The sequence below is a fragment of the Haliotis rubra genome, unplaced genomic scaffold (assembly GCF_003918875.1).
Source record: "Haliotis rubra isolate DU_JTF1 unplaced genomic scaffold, ASM391887v1 Scf246, whole genome shotgun sequence".
In the NCBI taxonomy this organism is placed as follows: domain Eukaryota; kingdom Metazoa; phylum Mollusca; class Gastropoda; order Lepetellida; family Haliotidae; genus Haliotis; species Haliotis rubra.
In genome coordinates, this window is record NW_025766514.1 from 659,646 (window position 1) to 686,278 (window position 26,633).

General features: G+C 45.1%; 1 protein-coding gene across 1 annotated transcript in view; it reads left to right on the forward strand.

Annotated features, from left to right (window-relative positions):
- Positions 1 to 26,633, forward strand: part of LOC124279093 (vacuolar protein sorting-associated protein 13C-like) — a 139,069-nt gene that overhangs the window by 63,425 nt on the left and 49,011 nt on the right. The window contains 18 exon segments of the mRNA XM_046714892.1: positions 257 to 424; positions 651 to 958; positions 1,699 to 1,849; positions 6,713 to 6,857; positions 7,285 to 7,415; positions 8,485 to 8,654; positions 9,692 to 9,700; positions 13,079 to 13,173; positions 14,665 to 14,802; positions 15,302 to 15,459; positions 17,740 to 17,856; positions 19,160 to 19,312; positions 20,550 to 20,643; positions 20,873 to 20,961; positions 21,178 to 21,297; positions 23,396 to 23,521; positions 25,138 to 25,296; positions 25,654 to 25,776. Of these exon segments, the coding sequence (XP_046570848.1) occupies positions 257 to 424; positions 651 to 958; positions 1,699 to 1,849; positions 6,713 to 6,857; positions 7,285 to 7,415; positions 8,485 to 8,654; positions 9,692 to 9,700; positions 13,079 to 13,173; positions 14,665 to 14,802; positions 15,302 to 15,459; positions 17,740 to 17,856; positions 19,160 to 19,312; positions 20,550 to 20,643; positions 20,873 to 20,961; positions 21,178 to 21,297; positions 23,396 to 23,521; positions 25,138 to 25,296; positions 25,654 to 25,776 (2,454 nt within the window).

Sequence of the window (26,633 nt, forward strand, 5' to 3'; positions counted from 1 at the left end):
TCCTGCAGGCAGGAGTCGCAGACCCAGACATGTCAGATCCTGAACTAATGCCGTTCAGTGAAGCAGTGGGAAAGCAAATTTGCTGTCCATGCAGGTTTTAATTCAGTTCATTTCATACCCTAATTGTTTTTGCTAATTCAAGCTGTGATGTTCACCAAAATACCAGTTCATGATGGCTAATTTGTTACACTTTAATGATTGTGTGTTTTTTCCAAACCTCTGGTATTGTTGTGTGAAACTGTGATGTTTGTTTCAGATTCTTGGTATTGAGGGGTCTGAGGTACTGAAGCTGGACGTTGTTGCCTATAACAACGGCACTGCTGGTGACAAGTATGGCGACATGTCATGTATGGACACCAAGGTAGATGTTGCCTTGGGCTGCATCCGACTGGCCTTCCTCAACAGATACGTCACAGACCTGCTGGTGGGTACATCATGCCAATCTGTACAACAGTACAACCCACCTCACCATCACTTTCTTCTATACCCATACAATACAAGATTATGAGCATTCTTACATGATGACTGAGCTTGTACCATGTAATACTGCACTGCGCTGGGAATACAGTGTTGCCCTAGTACGTAATACTGATTTACCATGGCTGTGTATGTTGACTAAATGTGATGACAGAATGTTTTGTCTGCACCAGGCTTTCCTGGACAACTTCCAAGCTGCCAAGGCTAAAATAGCGGAGGCAGGAGAAGCTATGGCGGAGTATTCTGCGGAGGCAGTGCAGAGTTTACAGGAGACAGCTTCCCGCATCGGCCTGAAGATCGCCATGAAGGCCCCCCTCATCATTGTCCCCCAGAAGTCCACATCCAACAGCGTCCTCATGGCGGATCTCGGGAATCTTGAGATCACCAACTCCTTCCACCTTGAGGGGAAGAACTCCCCCAACAATGTCCCAGCTGTGTTAGACAAGATGAACATTGTGCTCAACTCACTCAAACTGTCAAGGTGAGGTCACACACAAAAACAGACTGGAGTGCCACGTTTAGAAACAGTGGGATTGGTCATGCAGTACATCTTTGTATTTGCTGCTTTTACATGTACAGTATCATCTCACTGCAGAGTTTTATCTATAACAGAGGATAAAGAAATATGAATTGCAAAAGAAAAACATTTGTTTTAAGTGGGTTACGAGAAATCATGGATACTGTCCACTATGCATGATATTTTTCTTGATAATTTACTTTGTCTTTAGTTCTAATTCAAGAAACATGACATTTTTGCAGAATTTTGAAGCAATGTGCGTTAAGATGTCAAGGAAGGATATATCATTTTGTGTACATCCAACTTTATCATTCTTGTGTCTCACAACTGTGAGTGTTCAGGCAGAAGCACCCTGATGTCAATGGGGAACATTCCTGGAGTTGTGCCCCCTTGCCCGCTGGGAGCGCTGCGGTAGTTACGGTCAAACAGTAGCTGTAACTCTGATACTGGCCTGCCTATCAGCCAAGCCCAAACCTAAATCTTTCTTGTGTCTCACAACTGTGAGTGTTCAGGCAGAAGGACCCTGATGTCAATTCCTAATGAAATCTTCACGCATCAATAAAAGGGGACAATCAAAGTGTTTTAGCACATATACAGTGAACATATTGCAGAAGGCCCTGCATGGTTTTCTGTTGTCATACCAATATTCATTACTGCAGGATCACTAATCACTGATTCAAATATATTTCTGTTGCTATTTACAGGGCTGTTCTTGCCAAAACTGGGCAGGTTCAGGCTGAAGTGCTGCTGTTGGAACCTGTCACCATATCTGTGTTTGTGAACCGCAACCTCTCTGCTGCCTGGTACCACGACAAGCCAGACATAGACCTGGGTGGCACGCTGGAGGCACTCACAGTCAGTAACTTCACACTAACTAGAGGCTTGGGTTGTACTACAGTCAGTCACTTCACACTAACTAGAGGCTTGGGTTGTACTACAGTCAGTCACTTCACACTAACTAGAGGCTGGGGTTGTACTACAGTCAGTCACTTCACACTAACTAGAGGCTTGGCTTGTACTACAGTCAGACACTTCACACTAACTAGAGGCTGGGGTTGTACTACAGTCAGTCACTTCACACTAACTAGAGGCTTGGGTTGTACTACAGTCAGTCACTTCACACTAACTAGAGGCTGGGGTTGTACTACAGTCAGACACTTCACACTAACTAGAGGCTGGGGTTGTACTACAGTCAGACACTTCACACTAACTAGAGGCTGCTTGGGTTGTACTACAGTCAGTCACTTCACACTAACTAGAGGCTGCTTGGGTTGTACTACAGTCAGTCACTTCACACTAACTAGAGGCTGCTTGGGTTGTACTACAGTCAGTCACTTCACACTAACTAGAGGCTGCTTGGGTTGTACTACAGTCAGTCACTTCACACTAACTAGAGGCTTGGGTTGTACTACAGTCAGTCACTTCACACTAACTAGAGGCTGGGGTTGTACTACAGTCAGTCACTTCACACACTAACTAGAGGCTTGGCTTGTACTACAGTCAGACACTTCACACTAACTAGAGGCTGGGGTTGTACTACAGTCAGTCACTTCACACTAACTAGAGGCTTGGGGTTGTACTACAGTCAGTCACTTCACACACTAACTCCAGAGGCTGGGGTTGTACTACAGTCAGTCACTTCACACTAACTACAGGCTGCTTGGGTTGTACTACAGTCAGACACTTCACACTACCTTGAGGCTGCTTGGGTTGTACTACAGTCAGTCACTTCACACTAACTAGAGGCTGGGGTTGTACTACAGTCAGTCACTTCACACTAACTAGAGGCTGCTTGGGTTGTACTACAGTCAGTCACTTCACACTAACTACAGGCTGCTTGGGTTGTACTACAGTCAGTCACTTCACACTAACTAGAGGCTGGGGTTGTACTACAGTCAGACACTTCACACTAACTAGAGGCTTGGGTTGTACTACAGTCAGTCACTTCACACTAACTAGAGGCTTGGGTTGTACTACAGTCAGTCACTTCACACTAACTAGAGGCTGGGGTTGTACTACAGTCAGACACTTCACACTAACTACAGGCTGCTTGGGTTGTACTACAGTCAGACACTTCACACTACCTTGAGGCTGCTTGGGTTGTACTACAGTCAGTCACTTCACACTAACTAGAGGCTGGGGTTGTACTACAGTCAGTCACTTCACACTAACTAGAGGCTGCTTGGGTTGTACTACAGTCAGACACTTCACACTACCTTGAGGCTGCTTGGGTTGTACTACAGTCAGTCACTTCACACTAACTACAGGCTGCTTGGGTTGTACTACAGTCAGTCACTTCACACTAACTAGAGGCTGCTTGGGTTGTACTACAGTCAGTCACTTCACACTAACTACAGGCTGCTTGGGTTGTACTACAGTCAGTCACTTCACACTAACTAGAGGCTTGGGTTGTACTACAGTCAGTCACTTCACACTAACTAGAGGCTGGGGTTGTACTACAGTCAGTCACTTCACACTAACTAGAGGCTTGGGTTGTACTACAGTCAGACACTTCACACTAACTAGAGGCTGGGGTTGTACTACAGTCAGACACTTCACACTAACTACAGGCTGCTTGGGTTGTACTACAGTCAGACACTTCACACTACCTTGAGGCTGCTTGGGTTGTACTACAGTCAGTCACTTCACACTAACTACAGGCTGCTTGGGTTGTACTACAGTCAGTCACTTCACACTAACTAGAGGCTGCTTGGGTTGTACTACAGTCAGTCACTTCACACTAACTACAGGCTGCTTGGGTTGTACTTACAGTCAGTCACTTCACACTCAACTAGAGGCTTGGGTTTGTACTACAGTCAGTCACTTCACACTAACTAGAGGCTGGGGTTGTACTACAGTCAGTCACTTCACACTAACTAGAGGCTTGGCTTGTACTACAGTCAGACACTTCACACTAACTAGAGGCTGGGGTTGTACTACAGTCAGTCACTTCACACTAACTAGAGGCTTGGGTTGTACTACAGTCAGTCACTTCACACTAACTAGAGGCTGGGGTTGTACTACAGTCAGTCACTTCACACTAACTACAGGCTGCTTGGGTTGTACTACAGTCAGACACTTCACACTACCTTGAGGCTGCTTGGGTTGTACTACAGTCAGTCACTTCACACTAACTAGAGGCTGGGGTTGTACTACAGTCAGTCACTTCACACTAACTAGAGGCTGCTTGGGTTGTACTACAGTCAGTCACTTCACACTAACTACAGGCTGCTTGGGTTGTACTACAGTCAGTCACTTCACACTAACTAGAGGCTGGGGTTGTACTCACAGTCAGACACTTCACACTAACTAGAGGCTTGGGTTGTACTACAGTCAGTCACTTCACACTAACTAGAGGCTTGGGTTGTACTACAGTCAGTCACTTCACACTAACTAGAGGCTGGGGTTGTACTACAGTCAGACACTTCACACTAACTACAGGCTGCTTGGGTTGTACTACAGTCAGACACTTCACACTACCTTGAGGCTGCTTGGGTTGTACTACAGTCAGTCACTTCACACTAACTAGAGGCTGGGGTTGTACTACAGTCAGTCACTTCACACTAACTAGAGGCTGCTTGGGTTGTACTACAGTCAGACACTTCACACTAACTAGAGACTTGGGTTGTACTACAGTCAGTCACTTCACACTAACTAGAGGCTGCTTGGGTTGTACTACAGTCAGTCACTTCACACTAACTAGAGGCTGGGGTTGTACTACAGTCAGTCACTTCACACTAACTAGAGGCTGGGGTTGTACTACAGTCAGTCACTTCACACTAACTAGAGGCTTGGGTTGTACTACAGTCAGTCACTTCACACTAACTAGAGGCTGGGGTTGTACTACAGTCAGACACTTCACACTAACTAGAGGCTGCTTGGGTTGTACTACAGTCAGTAACTTCACACTAACTAGAGGCTGCTTGGGTTGTACTACAGTCAGTCACTTCACACTAACTAGAGGCTGCTTGGGTTGTACTCACAGTCAGTCACTTCACACTCAACTAGAGGCTGCTTGGGTTGTACTCACAGTCAGTCACTTCACACTAACTAGAGGCTGCTTGGGTTGTACCACAGTCAGTCACTTCACACTAACTAGAGGCTTGGGTTGTACTACAGTCAGTCACTTCACACTACCTTGAGGCTGCTTGGGTTGTACTACAGTCAGTAACTTCACACTAACTAGAGGCTGAGGTTGTACTACAGTCAGTCACTTCACACTAACTACAGGCTGCTTGGGTTGTACTACAGTCAGTCACTTCACACTAACTAGAGGCTTGGGTTGTACTACAGTCAGTAACTTCACACTAACTAGAGGCTGCTTGGGTTGTACTACAGTCAGTAACTTCACACTAACTAGAGGCTGGGGTTGTACTACAGTCAGACACTTCACACTAACTAGAGGCTGCTTGGGTTGTACTACAGTCAGTAACTTCACACTAACTAGAGGCTGCTTGGGTTGTACTACAGTCAGTCACTTCACACTAACTAGAGGCTGCTTGGGTTGTACTACAGTCAGTCACTTCACACTAACTAGAGGCTGCTTGGGTTGTACTACAGTCAGTCACTTCACACTAACTAGAGGCTGCTTGGGTTGTACTACAGTCAGTCACTTCACACTAACTACAGGCTGCTTGGGTTGTACTACAGTCAGTCACTTCACACTAACTAGAGGCTTGGGTTGTACTACAGTCAGTCACTCACACTACCTTGAGGCTGCTTGGGTTGTACTACAGTCAGTCACTTCACACTAACTAGAGGCTGCTTGGGTTGTACTACAGTCAGTCACTTCACACTAACTAGAGGCTGCTTGGGTTGTACTACAGTCAGTCACTTCACACTAACTACAGGCTGCTTGGGTTGTACTACAGTCAGTCACTTCACACTAACTAGAGGCTTGGGTTGTACTACAGTCAGTCACTTCACACTACCTTGAGGCTGCTTGGGTTGTACTACAGTCAGTCACTTCACACTAACTAGAGGCTGGGGTTGTACTACAGTCAGTCACTTCACACTAACTAGAGGCTGGGGTTGTACTACAGTCAGTCACTTCACACTAACTAGAGGCTGCTGGGGTTGTACTACAGTCAGTAACTTCACACTACCTTGAGGATGCTTGGGTTGTACTACAGTCAGTCACTTCACACTAACTAGAGGCTGGGGTTGTACTACAGTCAGACACTTCACACTAACTAGAGGCTGGGGTTGTACTACAGTCAGTCACTTCACACTAACTACAGGCTGCTTGGGTTGTACTACAGTCAGTCACTTCACACTAACTAGAGGTTGGGGTTGTACTACAGTCAGTCACTTCACACTAACTAGAGGCTGCTTGGGTTGTACTACAGTCAGTCACTTCACACTAACTAGAGGCTGGGGTTGTACTACAGTCAGTCACTTCACACTAACTAGAGGCTGCTTGGGTTGTACTACAGTCAGACACTTCACACTAACTAGAGGTTGGGGTTGTACTACAGTCAGTCACTTCACACTAACTAGAGGCTGGGGTTGTACTACAGTCAGTCACTTCACACTAACTACAGGCTGCTTGGGTTGTACTACAGTCAGTCACTTCACACTAACTAGAGGCTGCTTGGGTTGTACTACAGTCAGTCACTTCACACTAACTAGAGGCTGCTTGGGTTGTACTACAGTCAGTAACGTATAGCTTATGTTGTTGTTTAAGTGGTGTTCCATGGTGTTTATGTTGATGTGCAGGTGAAGCTGAGCCAAGGAGACTTCACCATGACGATGAGCGTACTGAATGATAACCTGTCAGAGGGACAGAGCCAGGCTGCATCCAAGACTGAAGTACCTGCTGTGGAGCCAGCCGTTCAGGCATCTCAGACCAGCACTACAGCAGGTAGGTATCTCAGACCAGCACTACAGCAGGTAGGCATCCCAGACTAGCACTACAGCAGGTAGGTATCTCAGACTAGCACTACAGCAGGTAGGTATCTCAGACTAGCACTACAGCAGGTAGGTATCTCAGACCAGCACTACAGCAGGTAGGTATCTCAGACCAGCACTACAGCAGGTAGGTATCTCAGACCAGCACTACAGCAGGTAGGTATCTCAGACTAGCACTACAGCAGGTAGGTATCTCAGACTAGCACTACAGCAGGTAGGTATCTCAAACCAGCACTACAGCAGGTAGGTATCTCAGACTAGCACTACAGCAGGTAGGCTGAATCAGTAAGGGCCAGCATCATATCTTCCACTGCTGGTAGGCAGTACCGCGTCAGTATAGTATTTTCCATTGTAACCATATATTTCTCCTGTATTGCCAGCTGCCCCAGGAAGTGCCCCACAGACTCAGGCCACCACCGAGACCCCTACACAGCTGGTGTACACCAAGATGAAGTTCAACTTCCAGATCAAGTCTATCTCCCTCACTTTGTACTCAGGAGAGTCCAAGCTGGTAAGTCCAGTAGGACCGAGGGCCAGTCTGACCAGGGGACAATCCACAAAGCGTTCGTAGCTCTATGTCATTCTAAGCCTATGACAAACTGTACAGTAGCGATAGCTCATAACATTACAAAGGCTTTGTGGATCGTGACCCTGGTTAGTTCAGCAGAATACTTGGGAGATACCAAGCTGGTAGTTTGTCATTTTCCATTCTTTTGAAAATATGTTGGATTTTTATTGCTAAGATATGTTCAGGACCAAGAAGTTTGATTGAGAAGAATTGACCCTAACTCCTTATCTCTCCATGCAGTTAGGTACTTGTTTCTGATTGGTTGCTGGATGGAATGTTTTCCCCAGTTACCTGCTGGCAAGTCAAAAACATTTCACCAATGTGAATGTAATGATGTGATTATATTGTCTTGAAACTGAACAGCTATCAAATGCAGTGCTCTTAACGCAGAATATCTGGAAGTAAGACAGGGGTGAGAACTAAAGATAACTGATGCTGATATGAGAAAATTGTTTCCCACCTTGTCTCAGGGAGTTTAAGTAGTGATTACCCTGTGTGTGAGACTATATGTTTGCCAGCTATTGGTATGACATCTGGCATAAAACACAACTGACAAATGTACCCTGACAGCTGAAGGTTAGCTAGCCTAGTGGTTAAAGTGTTTGCTTGTCACGCCAAAGACCTGGGATCGATTCCCCACATGGGTACAAGGTGTGAAACCCATTTCTGGTGTCCCTTGCCGAGATATTGCTGTAATATTGCTAAAAGCAGCGTAAAACCATACTCACTCACTGAATAGATGAAGTAACTGAAAGCAGATTGATGAACCTGTCAGAACTGGCAGAGTGTCGGGGGCGTTCCCTACTGTCAAAGTACGTTTGTCCGTGACCTGGAATCCTTGGTCCCGTTTCCCAAAGCGATCGTAGCTCTACGACAGTCTATGTTCAACTATACGAGTTACGACAGTCGCAGTGTTACACTCACTTTGTGAAACGGAATCGATGTCAGCAATATAAGTAATACGTATAACAATACCTGCCTGCTTCATGTACTGGTGAATCTGTTCCTCCAGACCACCGGTGTGTGTCAGCGCGAGGCCATCAAGGCCCTCGGCAAGGTGGCACTGATGATGTTTGCCCTGGATGGCAGCATGATGTCCGACACTTCCATGGTTACCAAGGTGATCCTCCGAGACACCATATTGGACGACCTGCGACCACAGAGTCAGAAGGGCATATCAAGGTAGGTTGTTACTCTGATATTGATAATGTTGATATGGTCCTACTGTACTGATATGGTTAGAGTAACTCAAGTGAAGAAGTCAATGTGACAAGTAACTGTTTGTGTGTCCCACGTAACACTCGTGCATGTTTTTGCTGTAAAGTTTATTTCAAAGTCGTAGTTTTAAGTCCCAACAGTTGTGTTGTTTACATGTTACAAGAATGATTGTCTTACATTTTGTTTAAGTGATGCACTTTTCAGGACCATCTAGATTTCACCTTGTTTTGTGTTAGATATTGCCACATTCAGTCTGACATACCCACAGATATGAGAAACTTTAGTAGCGTAAGCATGAAACATGGCTAGAGCACAGAACATTGTCAACTTTTAGTCGTGGCCAAGTTTTCGTTATCACCTTTTGAGACCAAACAAAACAAAATAAAAATAAGTAGATCCAGAAACAGATACTTTGCTTTAGCCCGGAGTCCGAAGACATCCATAGTTAGATTGATTAATCAAAAAGATCTCAAGGAACACTTGGATGACACAGTACTGATGTTGAGGGGCAGCCTAGCTACACACATATATGTGATCATTTCCGATTACAAAACCCTTCACCTAAGTAAATTGGTAATCATGTTTGTTGGCAAGTAAGATTTACTAGTTCTCTGTCTTTATGCCTGTGTATCTAATAGGTCACTAGACATGTTGTCACCAAAGTTTAATGACTGGATTCTTCAATTGTTAAGCAGATATATAAATATATATACTGAGGGGAAAAAATAAGGGATCACATGAAAGCACAAGTGTTCCCTTATTTTTTTCCAGGTTTCTTCACAAGCTATGAGATACAGAGCTCATGAAGAAACCTTGGAAAAAAATAATGGAACACTTGTGCTTTCATGTGATCCCTTATTTTTTACCCTCAGTATATTTGTCTGGTTTACCACCCGATGAGCAGACGTCATTTTCTTGTGAGTGGACGTTAGTATTGAATGTGGCAGCATCATGTTCAGTGTGTCACCTGATTAATATGAGTATTCACTTTGCCCCACTAGGCTCTTGCGGTAAGTGAGCATGTTGCCACCCATCAGTCCGAGGGTGTGTTTATCTAGTTCCTACAGTTCCACCAAAGTCTTGTACACCAAGGAACAGTTATACCTCTGTAGAGCCCTCTAGTAGCCAGTCTGCTCTTCCTGCAGGTGCCCTTCTTGCTGACATCATCATCTAGGTGCCTGACCGATTGTCCTTCATAATGTCCTGAGGATTGTTTTTTCTGTTTAATGATGAAATACAATGTGCTTTCAAAAGTTGACTCAATGAAGATAACATTGTCCCAAAAGTTGTCTCCGGCCCAATCCTTGGTATTGTGCCAGGAAGACTTGAACTTAAACTTATCAATTTGTTGCTTTGATGTCAGCAATTGGGTCTATCTGCAGCGACTACTTTTGTGCATGTTTTAGTTATTTTAAACACTCAGCTGGTAATGTTTTTAACATGGTACATGAGTATCTAAGTACGGTGAGGATGTGGCTCAGGTCCACATCATGTCTGACATCTTACAATCTCTATTTTCATTTTTTATTAAGATTCTGTAAGGAGTCTGACTGATCTGTTTCATGACAGCACAGCACATGCCTGACAACTGAATCTGTATTTCGTTTTACACTGGAGTTTGGCATAGGTGAGCTACAGAGCCTGAGGAGTCAGTAAACCTGTATCCAAACAACATTGTAGTTATCCACACAGACAAATTTGAAAGAAGTAATTTTTTAGCTCTATCTAAATTCATCTTGTACACTGTAAGGGATTCCAATGTTACACACCGGTCCCCATCTCAAAGTACATCTACCTCACACATTTAATATCAGTAGGATCCCCATGAAGATCCAGGTTACAATTGGTCTCAGTAACCCATGTTTGTTGTAAGACGCAACTAACGGGATCAGGTGCTCAGGCTCGCTGACTTGGTTGACACATGTCAGTATCCCAATTGCGCAGATCGATGCTCATGCTGTTGATCACTGGATTGTCTGGTCCAGACTAGATTATTTAAAGACTACCGCCATATAGCTGGACTATTGCTAAGTGCGGCATTAAACAAAACAAAAACAACTAATATCAGTTGGCTAATATATGTAGCCAACTAACAATTTTACTTGCACTTTGCTAACATTGGCAGGATGTGACATCACGTCACAGGACTACAGTCACCCAAACCTACTTCACAGTGACTACCAATGACAAATTTGAAAATATTCATGTTGGATTTCCAAACTTAAGTCTTCACACAGAGGATATACTGGTAGAAAACTGACCTCATCATTAGGTACATAGTCATCTGACTACGTATCTATAGTTCATAATCAGCTCCAAAACCATGGTGTCAGTCAGGTAATCAGTTCAAGACATTCTTTATGCCTTTGAATTGTGCTGCTCAAAAGCACAAATAGTGCATAGGTAAATTCATCTTGCTTCAAACAGTTCATATCAGTCATTTGCAGTAGCCTCATTTCTCATGAGTGGTGATGTGTGACCTATGTCAGAGTGAGACCTATGTGTAAGTTTGTGAGACCTGTGTGTCAGGTAGTGTGTCTTGTTAGTGAGCTGTGTGTCAGGGGTTGTAACCTGTGATTGAGTTTGTGAAACTTATATGTGAGCTTGTGTGAGCTGTGTGTGAGGGAGTGAGACCTACATGCGAGCTGTGAGCAGTGTGAGCTGAGTGTCAGGAGCATGACTGAGTTTATGTGTGAACCTTGTGTGAGTTTGTGAGACCTGTGTGTCAGGGAGCGTGAGACCTGTGTGTCAGGGAGCGTGAGACCTGTGTGTCAGGGAACGTGAGACCTGTGTGTCAGGGAGCGTGAGACCTGTGTGTCAGGGAGCGTGAGACCTGTGAGTCAGGGAGCGTGAGAGACCTGTGTGTCAGGGGCCGGGGGACCTGACTGTCAGGGAGCGTGAGACCTGTGTGTCAGGGAGCGTGAGACCTGTGTGTCAGGGAGTGTGAGACCTGACTGTCAGGGAGCGTGAGACCTGTGTGTCAGGGAGCGTGAGACCTGTGTGTCAGGGAGCGTGAGACCTGTGTGTCAGGGAGGGTGAGACCTGACTGTCAGGGAGCTGAGACTCTGTGTGTGTCCTGTGTCAGTGTGTGGAGACCTGTGTGTCAGGCAGGGAGTGTGAGCGTGAGACCTGTGTGTCAGGGAGTGTGAGACCTGTGTGTCAGGGAGCGTGAGACCTGTGTGTGTCAGGAAGCGTGAGACCTGTGTGTCAGGGAGGCGTGAGACCTGTGTGTCAGAGGAGCCGTGAGACCTGTGAGTCAGGGAGTCGGGAGACCCTGACTGTCCAGGAGGGATGAGACCTGTGTGTCAGGGAGCCGTGAGACCTGTGTGTCAGGGAGTGTGAGACCTGACTGTCAGGGAGTGTGAGACCTGTGTGTCAGGGAGCAGTGAGACCTGTGTGTCAGGGAGCGTGAGACCTGTGTGTCAGGGAGTGTGAGACCTGTGTCAGGGAGCCGTGAGACCTGTGTGTCAGGAGCGTGAGACCTGTGTGGTGGGAGTGGAGAGACCTGTGTGTCAGGAGCGTGAGACCTGTGTGTCTGGGGAGACCGTGAGAGCTGTCAGGGGAGCTGTGAAATGTGAGACCTGTGTGTGTGTCAGGAGCGTGAGACCTGTGTGTCAGGGAGTGTGAGACCTGACTGTCAGGGAGTGTGAGACCTGTGTGTCAGGGAGAGTGAGACCTGTGTGTCAGGGAGTGTGAGACCTGTGTGTCAGGGAGTGTGTCCTGTGTGTCAGTCTGTCTTGTAGTTGTAACAATAACTAGTCACATTTCATGTTTTTCTTGGTGGTGGAGGTTTGTAAATCTCATCGTTGAAATTTTCATTCTCTAAACATTTTAAGAGACATATGTCCCTTGTAGTGCTGGAAGTTTAGTTCCCTTCTTTCGCGATGCCTGTTTGTGGACAGAACGATTCATCTGTAATCTGTTTCATATCATCATATATCAGTATATTTTGTAATCAGTCCACGGTTTCTCAATATGCATTGTGTTCTTGATACGCCATTATATAATGTATATTTGCTGTCTATCCATATATTCAGCATTGTTTATGTAGCATGTAAGTGCCCATGCAGATGGACGTGTCCGGATTGCCGAGGGGACAGATATCTTACACCACTCATCACTGTATACTACATGTAAAGAAAGGCTACTGTGTAGATTGATCACTCTATGTCAGTGTTTATGATCTTTTTACAAGGTGAATATAAGGTACCCATCATCTGTGGTACCCATCATCTAATTCTAGAGAAGACTCTGTAAGTGCAAGTATGCATTCAACGGTACACATAAACAAGTTGTGATCTTGCTGTAAGGGAAATGTTATGTTATTCTGTGTGTGGTGGAGGGAGACAGTATGTTGACATCCGCTGACCTACCTGTTGCTATTGCAGGATGATACAGAGAAGTACGACGTCCCAGACGGTATCACACACCGCCAACATGATTGACGTCAACTTCACACAGAACGCCACTCAGGATAAGAACAGTTAGTGTTGCAGCCATGTGCACTGGAAACATCGTCACTGTGTTTGCTGTTACGTTTCAGTTCACAGAACTGGTGCATCCCATGACAAACAACTGTCCAAAGTATCCAATGTCTGTCCCAAGTACATCATGTCTGTCCCAAGTACACCATGTCTGTCCCAAGTACACTATGTCTGTCCCAAGTACACCATGTCTGTCCCAAGTACACCATGTCTGTCCCAAGTACAGTATGTCTGTCCCAAGTACACTATGTCTGTCCCAAGTATACCATGTCTGTCCCAAGTACACCATGTCTGTCCCAAGTACAGTATGTCTGTCCCAAGTACACCATGTCTGTCCCAAGTACATCATGTCTGTCCCAAGTACACCATGTCTGTCCCAAGTACACCACGTTTGTCCCAAGTACATCAGATCTGTCCCAAGTACATCATGTCTGTCCCAAGTACACCATGTCTGTCCCAAGTACACCATGTCTGTCCCAAGTACACCATGTCTGTCCCAAGTACACTATGTCTGTCCCAAGTACACCACGTTTGTCCCAAGTACATCAGATCTGTCCCAAGTACATCATGTCTGTCCCAAGTACACCATGTCTGTCAAGTACACCGCGTCTGTCCCAAGTACATAATGTCTGTCCCAAATACATCATGTCTGTCCCAAGAACATCATGTCTGTCCCAAGTACACTATGTCGGTCCCAAGTACACCATGTCTGTCCCAAGTACATCATGTATGTCCCAAGTACATAATGTCTGTCCCAAATACATCATGTCTGTCCCAAGTACATCATGTCTGTCCCAAGTACACCAAGTCTGTCCCAAGTACACCATGTCTGTCCCAAGTACATCATGTCTGTCCCAAGTACACCATGTCTGTCCCAAGTACATCATGTATGTCCCAAGTACACCATGTCTGTCCCAAGTACACCATGTCTGTCCCAAGTAGTGATGGCTGTAAGAACTGACAGTGACTGGTGGGTACAGTACAGTGTCATTGAACATGAATGTTTATCAGCCGCTCATCAACAACCGGACTGTCATCATATGGCTGCAACATTGCCGACATTGGCATAAAATGACATTCACTGATTCTGTAATGACAACAGCAATGCCTTATGTTGTGTAACAGTTGTACTGGGTAGTGAAGTAAATGACAGTGGCGGGGCAGTGTTTCACTAAGGCTCTGACAGTGTTTCAGCTAGGCTCTATTGAGTTGTGCCACAAAAGGTGACTATGCTTGTTGTAAGAGGCGACTAACGGGATTGGGTGGTCAGGCTCGCTGACTTGGTTGACATATGTCATCGGTTCCCAATTGCACAGATCGATGCTCATGCTGTTGATCACTGGACTGTCTGGTCCAGACTCGATTATTTACAGAGTGCTGTCATATAGCTGGAATATTTCTAAGTGCAGCGTAAAACTAAACTCACTCACTCACTCTATTGAGTTGTATTGTATGGAGACCAGGAGTACATCCTTCTGTGTGTGTTGCAGTTGATGTGAAGATGAGCAGCCTCCATGTGTGTGTGTGTGTGGAGTTCCTCATGACTCTGGGCGACTTCTTCACCAAGGGCATGCCTGCCCCGCCTGCCCCGCCTGCTGGGTCGGCCACCACTACAGACATACAGAAAGGTGAGAATGCCCAGGAATACATGCTTCCATTACCTGTACGTGTGTGTGTGAGGGCGTGCGTGTATGTGTAAGTGTGCGTGAGAAAGAAAGAGCAATCGTTGTCAATGCCTTATGATAGTTTCTAAATAGGTTTAGTGTTCTTTTTTTAGAAAAGGTCTTCCTTGGGGTAAATGTATTCAAGTTCTGCTACAGAAGACGTAGTATGGGGACTGTATTCAGGTTAAAAACAAGTGTTTTATTATTTGTACCTTATTTTTATTAAAACATTGTTACAACTGTCGACAGGACAATTTCAGCAGCAGAAAATGCCAGGGAAGACTTCAAAGACTTGAAACCACTACGGGTGACTGGCTGAATTTTACTTATGAAGTTGCATTTGAATACAGTTTGCTTCAAAAAGAATTAACAAGAACTTCAAAACAGTAAATTGTGAACAGAATGGAAAAACTTTGAACAGTTCCTGACAATTTGTGAGTTGTGTTTACAAATCTACTTGCAGCACCTTCAACAACGGCTGCAGCTCCGACAGCCCCAGCTGCTCCAGCCAAGCCGGTGCCACCAACTAGTGAAATGACTATCACACTGGAGATAGAGAAACCCGACATTATCTTGGTGGAAGACCAGAAGAACACAAACAGCAACGCCCTGATGCTGAATGTGAGTTGTGCTTCATCCTTCAGACTAGATAGATTCAGGAGCCACTAACTATAGGAGTCGTGTGGGAGAATTCTTCTCATTATGTGGAGTGATCGTTGATCCATGTGTTGTGTGCATTTACATTGTTGACCTCCCTGTCTACATGACCTTTTTGTTGACTTCCCTGTCTACATAACCTCTTTGTCGACCTCCATGTCTACATAACCTCTTTGTCGCACCTACCTGTCTACATAACCACTTTGTCGACCTCCCTGTCTACATAACCTCTTTGTCGACCTACCTGTCTACATAACCACTTTGTCGACCTCCCTGTCTACATAATCTCTTTGTCGACCTCCCTGTCTACATGACCTCTTTGTCGGCCTCCCTGTCTACATGACCTCTTTGTTGACCTCCCTGTCTATATAACCTCTTTGTTGACCTCCCTGTCTACATAATCTCTTTGTCGACCTCCCTGTCTAAATAACCTCTTTGTCGACCTCCCTGTCTACATAATCTCTTTGTCGACCTCCCTGTCTACATAATCTCTTTGTCGACCTCCCTGTCTACATAATCTCTTTGTTGACCTCCATGTCTACATAACCTCTTTGTCGACCTCCCTGTCTACATAACCTCTTTGTCGACCTCCCTGTCTACATAACCTCATTGTAGACCTCCATGTCTGCATAACCTCTTCATTGACCTCCCTGTCTACATAATCTTTGTTGACCTCCCTGTCTACATAACTTCTTTGTCGACCTCCCTGTCTACATAACCTCTTTGTCTACACCTGACCTACCTGTCTACATAACCTCTTTGTCGACCTCCCTGTCTACATAACCTCTTTGTTCGACCTCCTCCTGTCTACATAACCTCTTTTTGACCTCTGTCTACATAACCTCTCTACATAACCTCTTTGTTGACCTCCATGTCTACATAACCTCTTTGTTGACCTCCCTGTCTACATAACCTCTTTGTCGACCTCCCTGTCTACATAACCTCTTTGTTGACCTCCCTGTCTACATAACCTCTTTGTTGACCTCCCTGTCTACATAACCTCTTTGTCGACCTCCCTGTCTACATAACCTCTTTGTTGACCTCCCTGTCTACATAACCTCTTTGTCGACTTCCATGTCTACATGACCTCTTTGTCAACCTCCCTGTCTACATAACCTCTTTGTCTACCTCCCTATCTACATAACCTCTGTGTTGACCTCCCTGTCTTCATAACCTCTTTGTTGTCCTCCCTGTCTACATAACCTTTTTGTCCACCTCCCTGTCTACATGACCTCTTTGTTGACCTCCATGTCTACATGACCTCTTTGTCGACCTCCCTGTCTACATGACCTTTTTGTCTACCTCCCTGTCTACATGACCTTTTTGTCCACCTCCCTGTCTACATAATCTATTTGTTGACCTCCATGTCTACATAATCTCTTTGTCGACCTCCCTGTCTACATAACCTCTTTGTCGACCTCCCTGTCTATATAACCTCTTTGTTGACGTCCCTGTCTACATAACCTTTTTGTCGACTTCCCTGTCTACATAATCTCTCTGTCGACCTCCCTGTCTACATAACCTATTTGTCGACTTCCCTGTCTACATAAGCTCTCTGTCGACCTCCCTGTCTACATAATCTCTCTGTCGACCTCCCTGTCTACCTACCTGTCTTCCTAATTGTTTGTTTACCTGTGTCTCCTACTCCTTGATCACAAAGTTTGACACACAATCAGTGAGTATACTACACATGCTTTATTTCTCTGCCTTGCTTTTGCCTGTCTATTGGCCCTATATTGTATCACTCTTGATGATACTGCTTCGATTTTGCATTAATCTTGTCTTTGCCTCAACCCTGATGCTGTATGCTCAATCTGGGTTCAGTCATGACTATAATGCTTCAATCTTTACTTGATCTTCCCTTCTTGGCTCAGTCTGATGTCTATGTTCTTCAATCTTGATGATATCGCCTTGATTTAGCCATGATTTTCTGCTTCAGCCTTGCATCAATTTTGACTTGATATTGCCTCAATTGTGACTCTGTATTACCTCAATCATTACAGTATTACCTCAGTCCTCACTCTGTTTGACCTCAATCCTCACTCTATATTACCTCAATTCTGGCTATATTACCTTAATCCTGACTCTACAAGGAAATAATATAACTATTGTGACATGTTTTGCATCAATCCTGCTGCTATTACCAAGATGTTGAATGAGTGTTGACTCTTGTTGACTCCATATATGCCATACATGAATACCGCTATATGTAAGTGTATGCCAAGCGTTGTGTCGGTGTTGTAGCTGGGCCTGATGTTCAAGCTACGCAACACCCCAGATGTCCAGTCTATGCAGGCCAACATCAAGAGACTCCAGATCATCTCCTGTGTTTTCAGCAAGAGAGACAAGCCACTGACAGAGGTAGGCAGGACAGCTCTCTATGTGTGTAAATATAGATTGAATAGAGACAATTGTGTATTGAACAGTTTTGCATGATACAAATGTCATTTGGACCTTTTCATGATTTTAGAAAGTTTTTATAGGGCAGTCTTCTTTACCATTGTCACCACGCAAAAATGTCTTTTGTTATTCCATTAGGCCATGGCCTTGAAAATAAACAGATATGAAACTTGCAGCTGTGTAGAGGTAGATAATAATGGGTAATATGCATTATTGACCACATATTGTCCATCCAGCTGTATGTAGGTAATATCACTATTTAGGCATGCATTATAGACTACATATTTCCCATGCAGCTGTATGTAGGGAATATGACTATTTAGGTATGCATTATTGACCACATATTGCACATGCAGCTGTATGTAGGTAATATCACTATTTAGGTATGCATTTTTTACCACATATTTCCCATGCAGCTGTTTGTAGGGAATATCACTATTTAGGCGTGCATTATAAGACCACATATTGTCCATGCAGCTGTGTAGGGAATATGACTATTTAGGTATGCTTTATTGACCACATATTGTCCATGCAGCTGTGTAGGGAATATGACTATTTAAGTGTGCATTATGGACCACATATTGTATATGCAGCTGTGTAGGGAATATGACTACTTAGGCATGCATTATTGCCCACATATTGCCCATGCAGCTGCATGTAGAGATGTCTATTGGGGAAGGTAGTATTGACCATGTATTGACTGTATCTTTTTGCCAAAAGACATCTATGGGGCTAGGTACTATGGATCTCATGTTGATCATATAGCTGGGTGGGAGAAGCATTCCTGTTGATGGGTGACAGTACTGGTCATGTACTGACTGTGTTAAAGAAGACACCTATGGGACGGAAGTAGTATCGAGCATGTATTGACGATGTAGTTGTATGCTGTGTTGATGTCAGTCGTGCAGGTGCTTCAGCCGTGTGACATGTATTGACAATGTAGTCTGAGTTGTCTGTTTAGCAGGTGCTGCAGCCGTGTGACATGTGTTGACGATGTAGTTGTCTGTTGTGCAGGTGCTGCAGCCGTGTGACATGTGTTGACGATGTAGTTGTCTGTTGTGCAGGTGCTGCAGCCGTGTGACATGTGTTGACGATGTAGTTGTCTGTTGTGCAGGTGCTGCAGCCGTGTGACATGTGTTGACGATGTAGTTGTCTGTTGTGCAGGTGCTGCAGCCGTGTGACATGTGTTGACGATGTAGTTGTCTGTTGTGCAGGTGCTGCAGCCGTGTGACATGTGTTGACGATGTAGTTGTCTGTTGTGCAGGTGCTGCAGCCGTGTGACATCTCCTTCATTAGCAGTGCGCCCTATGGGAAGGATCACCATATGGATATCAATATCACTGACTTAGTTCTCAACATCTCTCCAGCCATCATCTCAACCATGGCTGCTATATCCGCAGGATTTGCCACCAAACCCGTGAGTCGTACTTCTTGGTAAAATCAGCTTTCTCTTGACCCAACAAGATCCGCTGAATATCAACACAAAATCCAATCCATCACACAAAATGTAAAGCACAAACTACTTTATTCACACAATGCCGACATGGCATATTCAGTTTTATCCATATTCTCTGGCGACACATGGCTCATCCCTTCATCACACTCTCGACCTGGGTGCCGTTGTACAAAGCAATCTTAGAGCTAAGGTGATCAATCTTAACACAGACTTAGCTAAGGTGATCGTAACTCCCATAACTTAACACAGACTTAGCGCTTAAGGTGATCGTGAACTCCCATAACTTAACACAGACTTAACACAGACTTAGCTTAAGGTGATCGTATCTCCCATAACTTAACACAGACTTAGCGCTAAGGTTCTTTTGTACAACAGCACCCGGGGAACTAACACAATTAGTTACAATAGTATTACAATACCCCATATTTCCATATTATCAGTATGTTACCAAACATGAGCTTGGCCATCAGTCATGAACAGAAGAAATCAACTTTCGTCTGACCAATTGACCTTCCCCATGACGTCATATTCCAATGAGCTTGACACTAAGCTGGTTTGTGCTGCTCTGGGGAGAACAACAGACGTCTGATTGGTCGTCTTGCACTGTACCCAGATGATTTCAGGCAGTTTCAGACCATTCTGTTGGAAAAACGACAATGTGGCTTTTAACACACCACTTTACATGAACAGATGAAGACTTGTGATTCATTCTTCTCCTCCCTCCCTCCCTCCCCCGACCCCCAGAGTCATCAAGCTGTAAGAACAGTTTACTGAAATTTGATATTTGTTTAATGATGGGTATACATATTGCAAGTGATGTTTGCCTTTGATCAAAGCATGTATATATCTTAAGTCAATGAATAGTGCACCTCAAGGGTCAGAATAAACAAACACGATAATAATATAGACTAATTGGGAGTTAAAATCATAGGTGTTGCAATACATTTTTCCATGAGTATACATGCACAAAGAAAGCTGCCATGTCAGCAGGATTTGCCTCCAAACCAGTAAGTCTGTTTCCATCCTGAATCACATTTATTCATATTTTGATGGCTGTCAAGAACATGCACGAACACACAAGAACCTTGAAAGACACACTTATTCTTACACATCTGTACTTATTTTTACTTGGACCTGAATGGTATATATTTTATTCACTTAAAACAGTTGTGTTTACGAGTAGTAATTCTGTTTGTAGGCAGAGGAAGAAGGCCCAACCAGAGAGCCGGTACCCGCTGCACTGTGGACGGTAAAGAAGGTGGAAGAGTGCAACTTCTGGTACCTCAAGTCCAGTACGTGGTCTCACCGCTCAGCACTTAAAATCCTATGCTTTTTGTACAGCAGTTCCTTTCAACTGCTGTCAGACACTGATATGCAGAGTTCAGTTATCATAATTCTTTCTTGGTTTTGAAACTAAGGCTAACTGAGTGTTCCTGGAAACCAGTGTGTGCGTGAATGGATGTTTCCTGGTCTGTCACAGTAGTGGACACTGCAACTTCTGTGATGTTTTCACTGTTACAGTTGAGGAAGGTCTTGCACCAGAAGTGACAGAACCTGCCCTGACAAACGGAGAGGTTGCCGAGGAGGTCGGCATGCCACGTGGAGAACAGGTAATGTCTCTGTCAACCATACACGTTTGTGTCAGAGTATATGGCACATGAAAGAGTAAATGTACAAACTGGTCCCTATGCTAACTATAATCTTAGATGGTCATCCTCAAATCTGAAACATTGTGGGTATTTTTCTGTTAAATGTTTCAAAACGCCAAGGATTAGCCAAATGAGGTTTATGTGATGTTTCATTTTGGATCTGCTTGTTTTGTACAGTTGATCCTGAATTTGCCATCCCTTGTGATCAAGCTTGAAGGGGGTGTCGGCCATAGGACGGTGCCGCTACTGATTGTTGAGTCATCATTCCAGGCTGAAGTCCGTGACTGGAGCTCAAAGGTAGGGCTTTCAAGTGCCAGATCCTGTTCCTGTCCACTACTGCGTGATGTATGGCCACAGAGAGGCCGTGGTTGAGGAGATGCCAGTGTATTTGCCAGACTGATGTTTCTGTCTGTGTTATCTATGTTGAGTTGAGACTGATGTTTAGGGACACACATGTCGTGAGACTGATGTTTAGGGACGTGTGAGACTGATGTTTAGGGACACACATGTTGTGAGACTGATGTTTAGGGACACACATGTTGTGAGACTGATGTTTAGGGACACATGTTGTGAGACTGATGTTTAGGGACACACATGTTGTGAGACTGATGTTTAGGGACACACATGTTGTGAGACTGATGTTTAGGGACACGCATGTTGTGAGACTGATGTTTAGGGACACACATGTCGTGAGACTGATGTTTAGGGACACATGTTGTGAGACTGATGTTTAGGGACACACATGTCGTGAGACTGATGTTTAGGGACACACATGTTGTGAGACTGATGTTTAGGGACACACATGACTGATGTTTAGGGACGATGTTGTGAGACTGATGTTTTAGGGACATGTTGTGAGACTGATGTTTAGGGACACATGTCGGTGAGACATGACACACATGTCGTGAGACTGATGTTTAGGGACACACATGTTGTGAGACTGATGTTTAGGGACACACATGTTGTGAGACTGATGTTTAGGGACACACATGTTGTGAGACTGATGTTTAGGGACACACATGTTGTGAGACTGATGTTTAGGGACACACATGTCGTGAGACTGATGTTTAGGGACACACATGTGAGACTGATGTTTAGGGACACACATGTTGTGAGACTGATGTTTAGGGACACACATGTTGTGAGACTGATGTTTAGGGACACACATGCCGTGAGACTGATGTTTAGGGACACACATGTTATGAGACTGATGTTTAGGGACACACATGTTGTGAGACTGATGTTTAGGGACACACATGAGACTGATGTTGTGAGACTGATGTTTAGGGACACACATGTTGTGAGACTGATGTTTAGGGACACACATGTTGTGAGACTGATGTTTAGGGACACACATGTTGTGAGACTGATGTTTAGGGACACATGTTGTGAGACTGATGTTTAGGGACACACATGTTGTGAGACTGATGTTTAGGGACACACATGTCGTGAGACTGATGTTTAGGACACACATGTTAGCGTGAGACTGATGTTTAGGGACACATGTCGTGAGACTGATGTTTAGTGACACACATGTTGTGAGACTGATGTTTAGGGACACACATGTTGTGAGACTGATGTTTAGGGACACACATGTTGTGAGACTGATGTTTAGGGACACACACGTCGCGTGAGACTGATGTTTAGGGACACATGTTGTGAGACTGATGTTTAGGGACACACATGTTGTGAGACTGATGTTTAGGGGACACATGTTGTGAGACTGATGTTTAGGGACACACATGTTGTGAGACTGATGTTTAGGACACACATGTCGCGTGAGACTGATGTTTAGGGACACACATGTTGTGAGACTGATGTTTAGGGACACACATGTCGTGAGACTGATGTTTAGGGACACACATGTTGTGAGACTGATGTTTAGGGACACACATGTTGTGAGACTGATGTTTAGGGACACACATGTTGTGAGACTGATGTTTAGGGACACACATGTTGTGAGACTGATGTTTAGGGACACACATGTTGTGAGACTGATGTTTAGGGACACACATGTTGTGAGACTGATGTTTAGGGACACACATGTTGTGAGACTGATGTTTAGGGACACACATGTTGTGAGACTGATGTTTAGGGACACACATGTTGTGAAACTGATGTTTAGGGACACACATGTTGTGAGACTGATGTTTAGGGACACACATGTTGTGAGACTGATGTTTAGGGACACACATGTTGTGAGACTGATGTTTAGGGACACACATGTTGTGAGACTGATGTTACTGCCTGTGTGACACGGATGTGAGAGTGATGATTCTTTGACACCAGGGTTGAGGTGGAACTGATGTTGCTTTGACATTTTGAGGTTGATGTTTCTGTGGCACTGTTGATGTGATTTTGCTGCCTGTCTGAGACTTAGCCTGGTGTATTTCAGCTGTTGGTGGACAGCTCACTGCAGCTTGAGGTTGCATATTACAATGAGAAGCTGGCTGTGTGGGAGCCGTTGGTAGAGCCCTTCCTGGAGGATGGGAAGCTTCGCCGCTGGGAGCTGGGACTTGAGGTATGTACACTGTCATTGTTGTAGGTTAAGTTTTAAGCTATACATCCAAGATTAGAGTATTTCTCCTGAACCTGTTTCCAGGTAAGAATATGTTCCAGTAGCCTACAGTTGTTGCCCAGTATCCTTCAGTTGTTGTCCTAATAGCCTACAGTTGTTGTCCCCAGTTGCCAATAGTTGTTGCCCAATAACGTACAGTTGACCCAGGTGCCTACAGTTGTTGCCCAATAATGTACAGTTGACCCAGGTGCCTACAGTTGTTGCCCAATAACGTACAGTTGACCCAGGTGCCTACAGTTGTTGCCCAATAACGTACAGTTGACCCAGGTGCCTACAGTTGTTGCCCAATAACGTACAGTTGACCCAGGTGCCTACAGTTGTTGCCCAATAACGCATAGTTGACCCGGTGCCTACAGTTGTTGCCCAATAACGCATAGCAGTTGACCCAGGTGCCTACAGTTGTTGCCCAATAACGCATAGTTGACCCAGGTGCCTACAGTTGTTGCCCAATAACGCATAGTTGACCCAGGTGCCTACAGTTGTTGCCCAATAACGCATTAGCAGTTGACCCAGGTGCCTACAGTTGTTGCCCAATAACGCATAGCTGACCCAGGTGCCTACAGTTGTTGCCCAATAACGCATAGTTGACCCAGGTGCCTACAGTTGTTGCCCAATAACGCATAGTTGACCCAGGTGCCTACAGTTGTTGCCCAATAACGTACAGTTGACCCGGGTGCCTACAGTTGTTGCCCAATAACGTACAGTTGACCCAGGTGCCTACAGTTGTTGCCCAATAACGCATAGTTGACCCAGGTGCCTACAGTTGTTGCCCAATTGCATGTACAATGACCCAGGTGCCTACAGTTGTTGCCCAATAACGTACAGTTGACCCAGGTGCCTACAGTTGTTGCCCAATAACGTACAGTTGACCCAGGTGCCTACAGTTGTTGCCCAATAACGTACAGTTGACCCAGGTGCCTACAGTTGTTGCCCAATAACGTACAGTTGACCCAGGTGCCTACAGTTGTTGCCCAGCATTACAGTTGACCCAGGTGCCTACAGTTGTTGCCCAATACGCATTACAGTTGACCCAGGTGCCTACAGTTGTTGCCCAATAACGATACAGTTGACCCAGGTGCCTACAGTTGTTACAGTTGACCCAGGTGCCTACAGTTGTTGCCGCAATACCCAGGTGCCTACAGTTGTTGACCATAGCAGGTGCCTACAGTTGCTGCCATTAATCAACACACAGTTGACCCAGGTGCCTACAGTTGTTGCCCAATAACGCATTACAGTTGACCCAGGTGCCTACAGTTGCTGCCCACGCACAGTTGCGGTGCCTACAGTTGTTGCCCAATAACGCATTACAGTTGACCCAGGTGCCTACAGTTGTTGCCCAATAACGTACAGTTGACCCAGGTGCCTACAGTTGTTGCCCAATAACGTGCAGTTGACCCAGGTGCCTACAGTTGTTGCCCAATAACGTACAGTTGACCCAGGTGCCTATGGTTGTTGTCCCCAATAGCCTACTTTTTTGGGTAGACATACATGTTGTATAGTGCGGGTATTATACATGCTACATGGCGTGAGTACACATGAATGTGTTTTGTGTGTTCCAGGTGGTGCAGAACGATGACCTTCCCCCGTTGCCTCCAGAGGATGCTGAAGACGCCGTGGTGATGCCGCTGCCCAAGATGAGCGTTAGCATCAAGTCTACTGATGCCATGCAGCTCACCATGTCCAAGGCCTGCCTGGAGGTGCTCACCAACCTGGGCAAGGTGAGTTTCTACACACGTGCACCTGTAGTCATCCGCCTTACAAAATACCTAGTGATGTCTGCCTGCATGTCTAGTGCAGCTAGGGAGGACCCCATCCCTGCTGGAGGTGGAGCCCCAGGATCTCGGGTTGACTGACATGGAAGGGATTAGGGATTGCGGATTAGAAAATCAGAACCACTGGAGAAATATACATACACCTTTTGGATGATTTCATGTTTTATCTTTCTAAAGTCTGCCATGCTTTTGTGTGGTCAAAACCTGCCCCTATATTTCTTGTGACATATTTCTATTTTCATTATTGTGAAATTGACAAAAACATGTTAAGAATGTTGTTAATCTATGTTTTTTGTGATGCAGGCCTTCAATGATGCTTACAACTTGGTGGAGCCATCAACTGCAATTGGGGAAGTCCTCACTCCCTACGTCATAGAGAACTACACCGGCATGGACATTGTACTCAAGCTGGACACGTCCTTTGAGGTATGTGCACGTCACTATGCTCTCTGACACTTCTAGATAGGACTTATCTGTGACCAGTGTGTTGTCCAGTGTGTTGTCCATTGTGTTGACCTTGTGTTGTCCTTGTGTTGTCCTTGTGACAAACAGGTCATACATAGAGACCCACGTGACACACCCATGTGTAGACTCTGACCCATGCAGTCAGTGGGCGTGTCTAGGTATAACTTGTCTGTCACTGACGTGTGTATATTCTCCATGTGTAGACTCCAACCCATGCAGTCAGTGGGTGTGTCTAGGTATAACTTGTCTGTCACTGAGGTGTGTATATTCTCCATGTGTAGACTCCGACCCATGCAGTCAGTGGGCGTGTCTAGGTATAACTTGTCTGTCACTGACGTGTGTATATTCTCCATGTGTAGACTCCAACCCATGCAGTCAGTGGGTGTGTCTAGGTATAACTTGTCTGTCACTGACGTGTGTATATTCTCCATGTGTAGACTCCGAATCCTGCAGTCAGTGGGTGTGTCTAGGTATAACTTGTCTGTCACTGACGTGTGTATATTCTCTCCTCCAGTGTGTAGACTCGAATCATGCAGTCAGTGGGCGTGTCTAGGTATAACTTGTCTGTCACTGACGTGCGGTGTATATTCTCCATGTGTGAGACTCGAATCCTGCAGTCAGTGGGTGTCTGTCTAGGTATAACTTGTCTGTCACTGGTCACTGACGCGGTGTATATTCTCCATGTGTTGTCTAGGACTCGTGTGTAATCCATGCAGTCAGTCAGTGGGCGTGTCTAGGTATAACTTGTCTGTCACTGACTGCGGTCATATTCTCCATGTGTTAGACTCGTATAATCATGCAGTCAGTGTCAAAGTGTC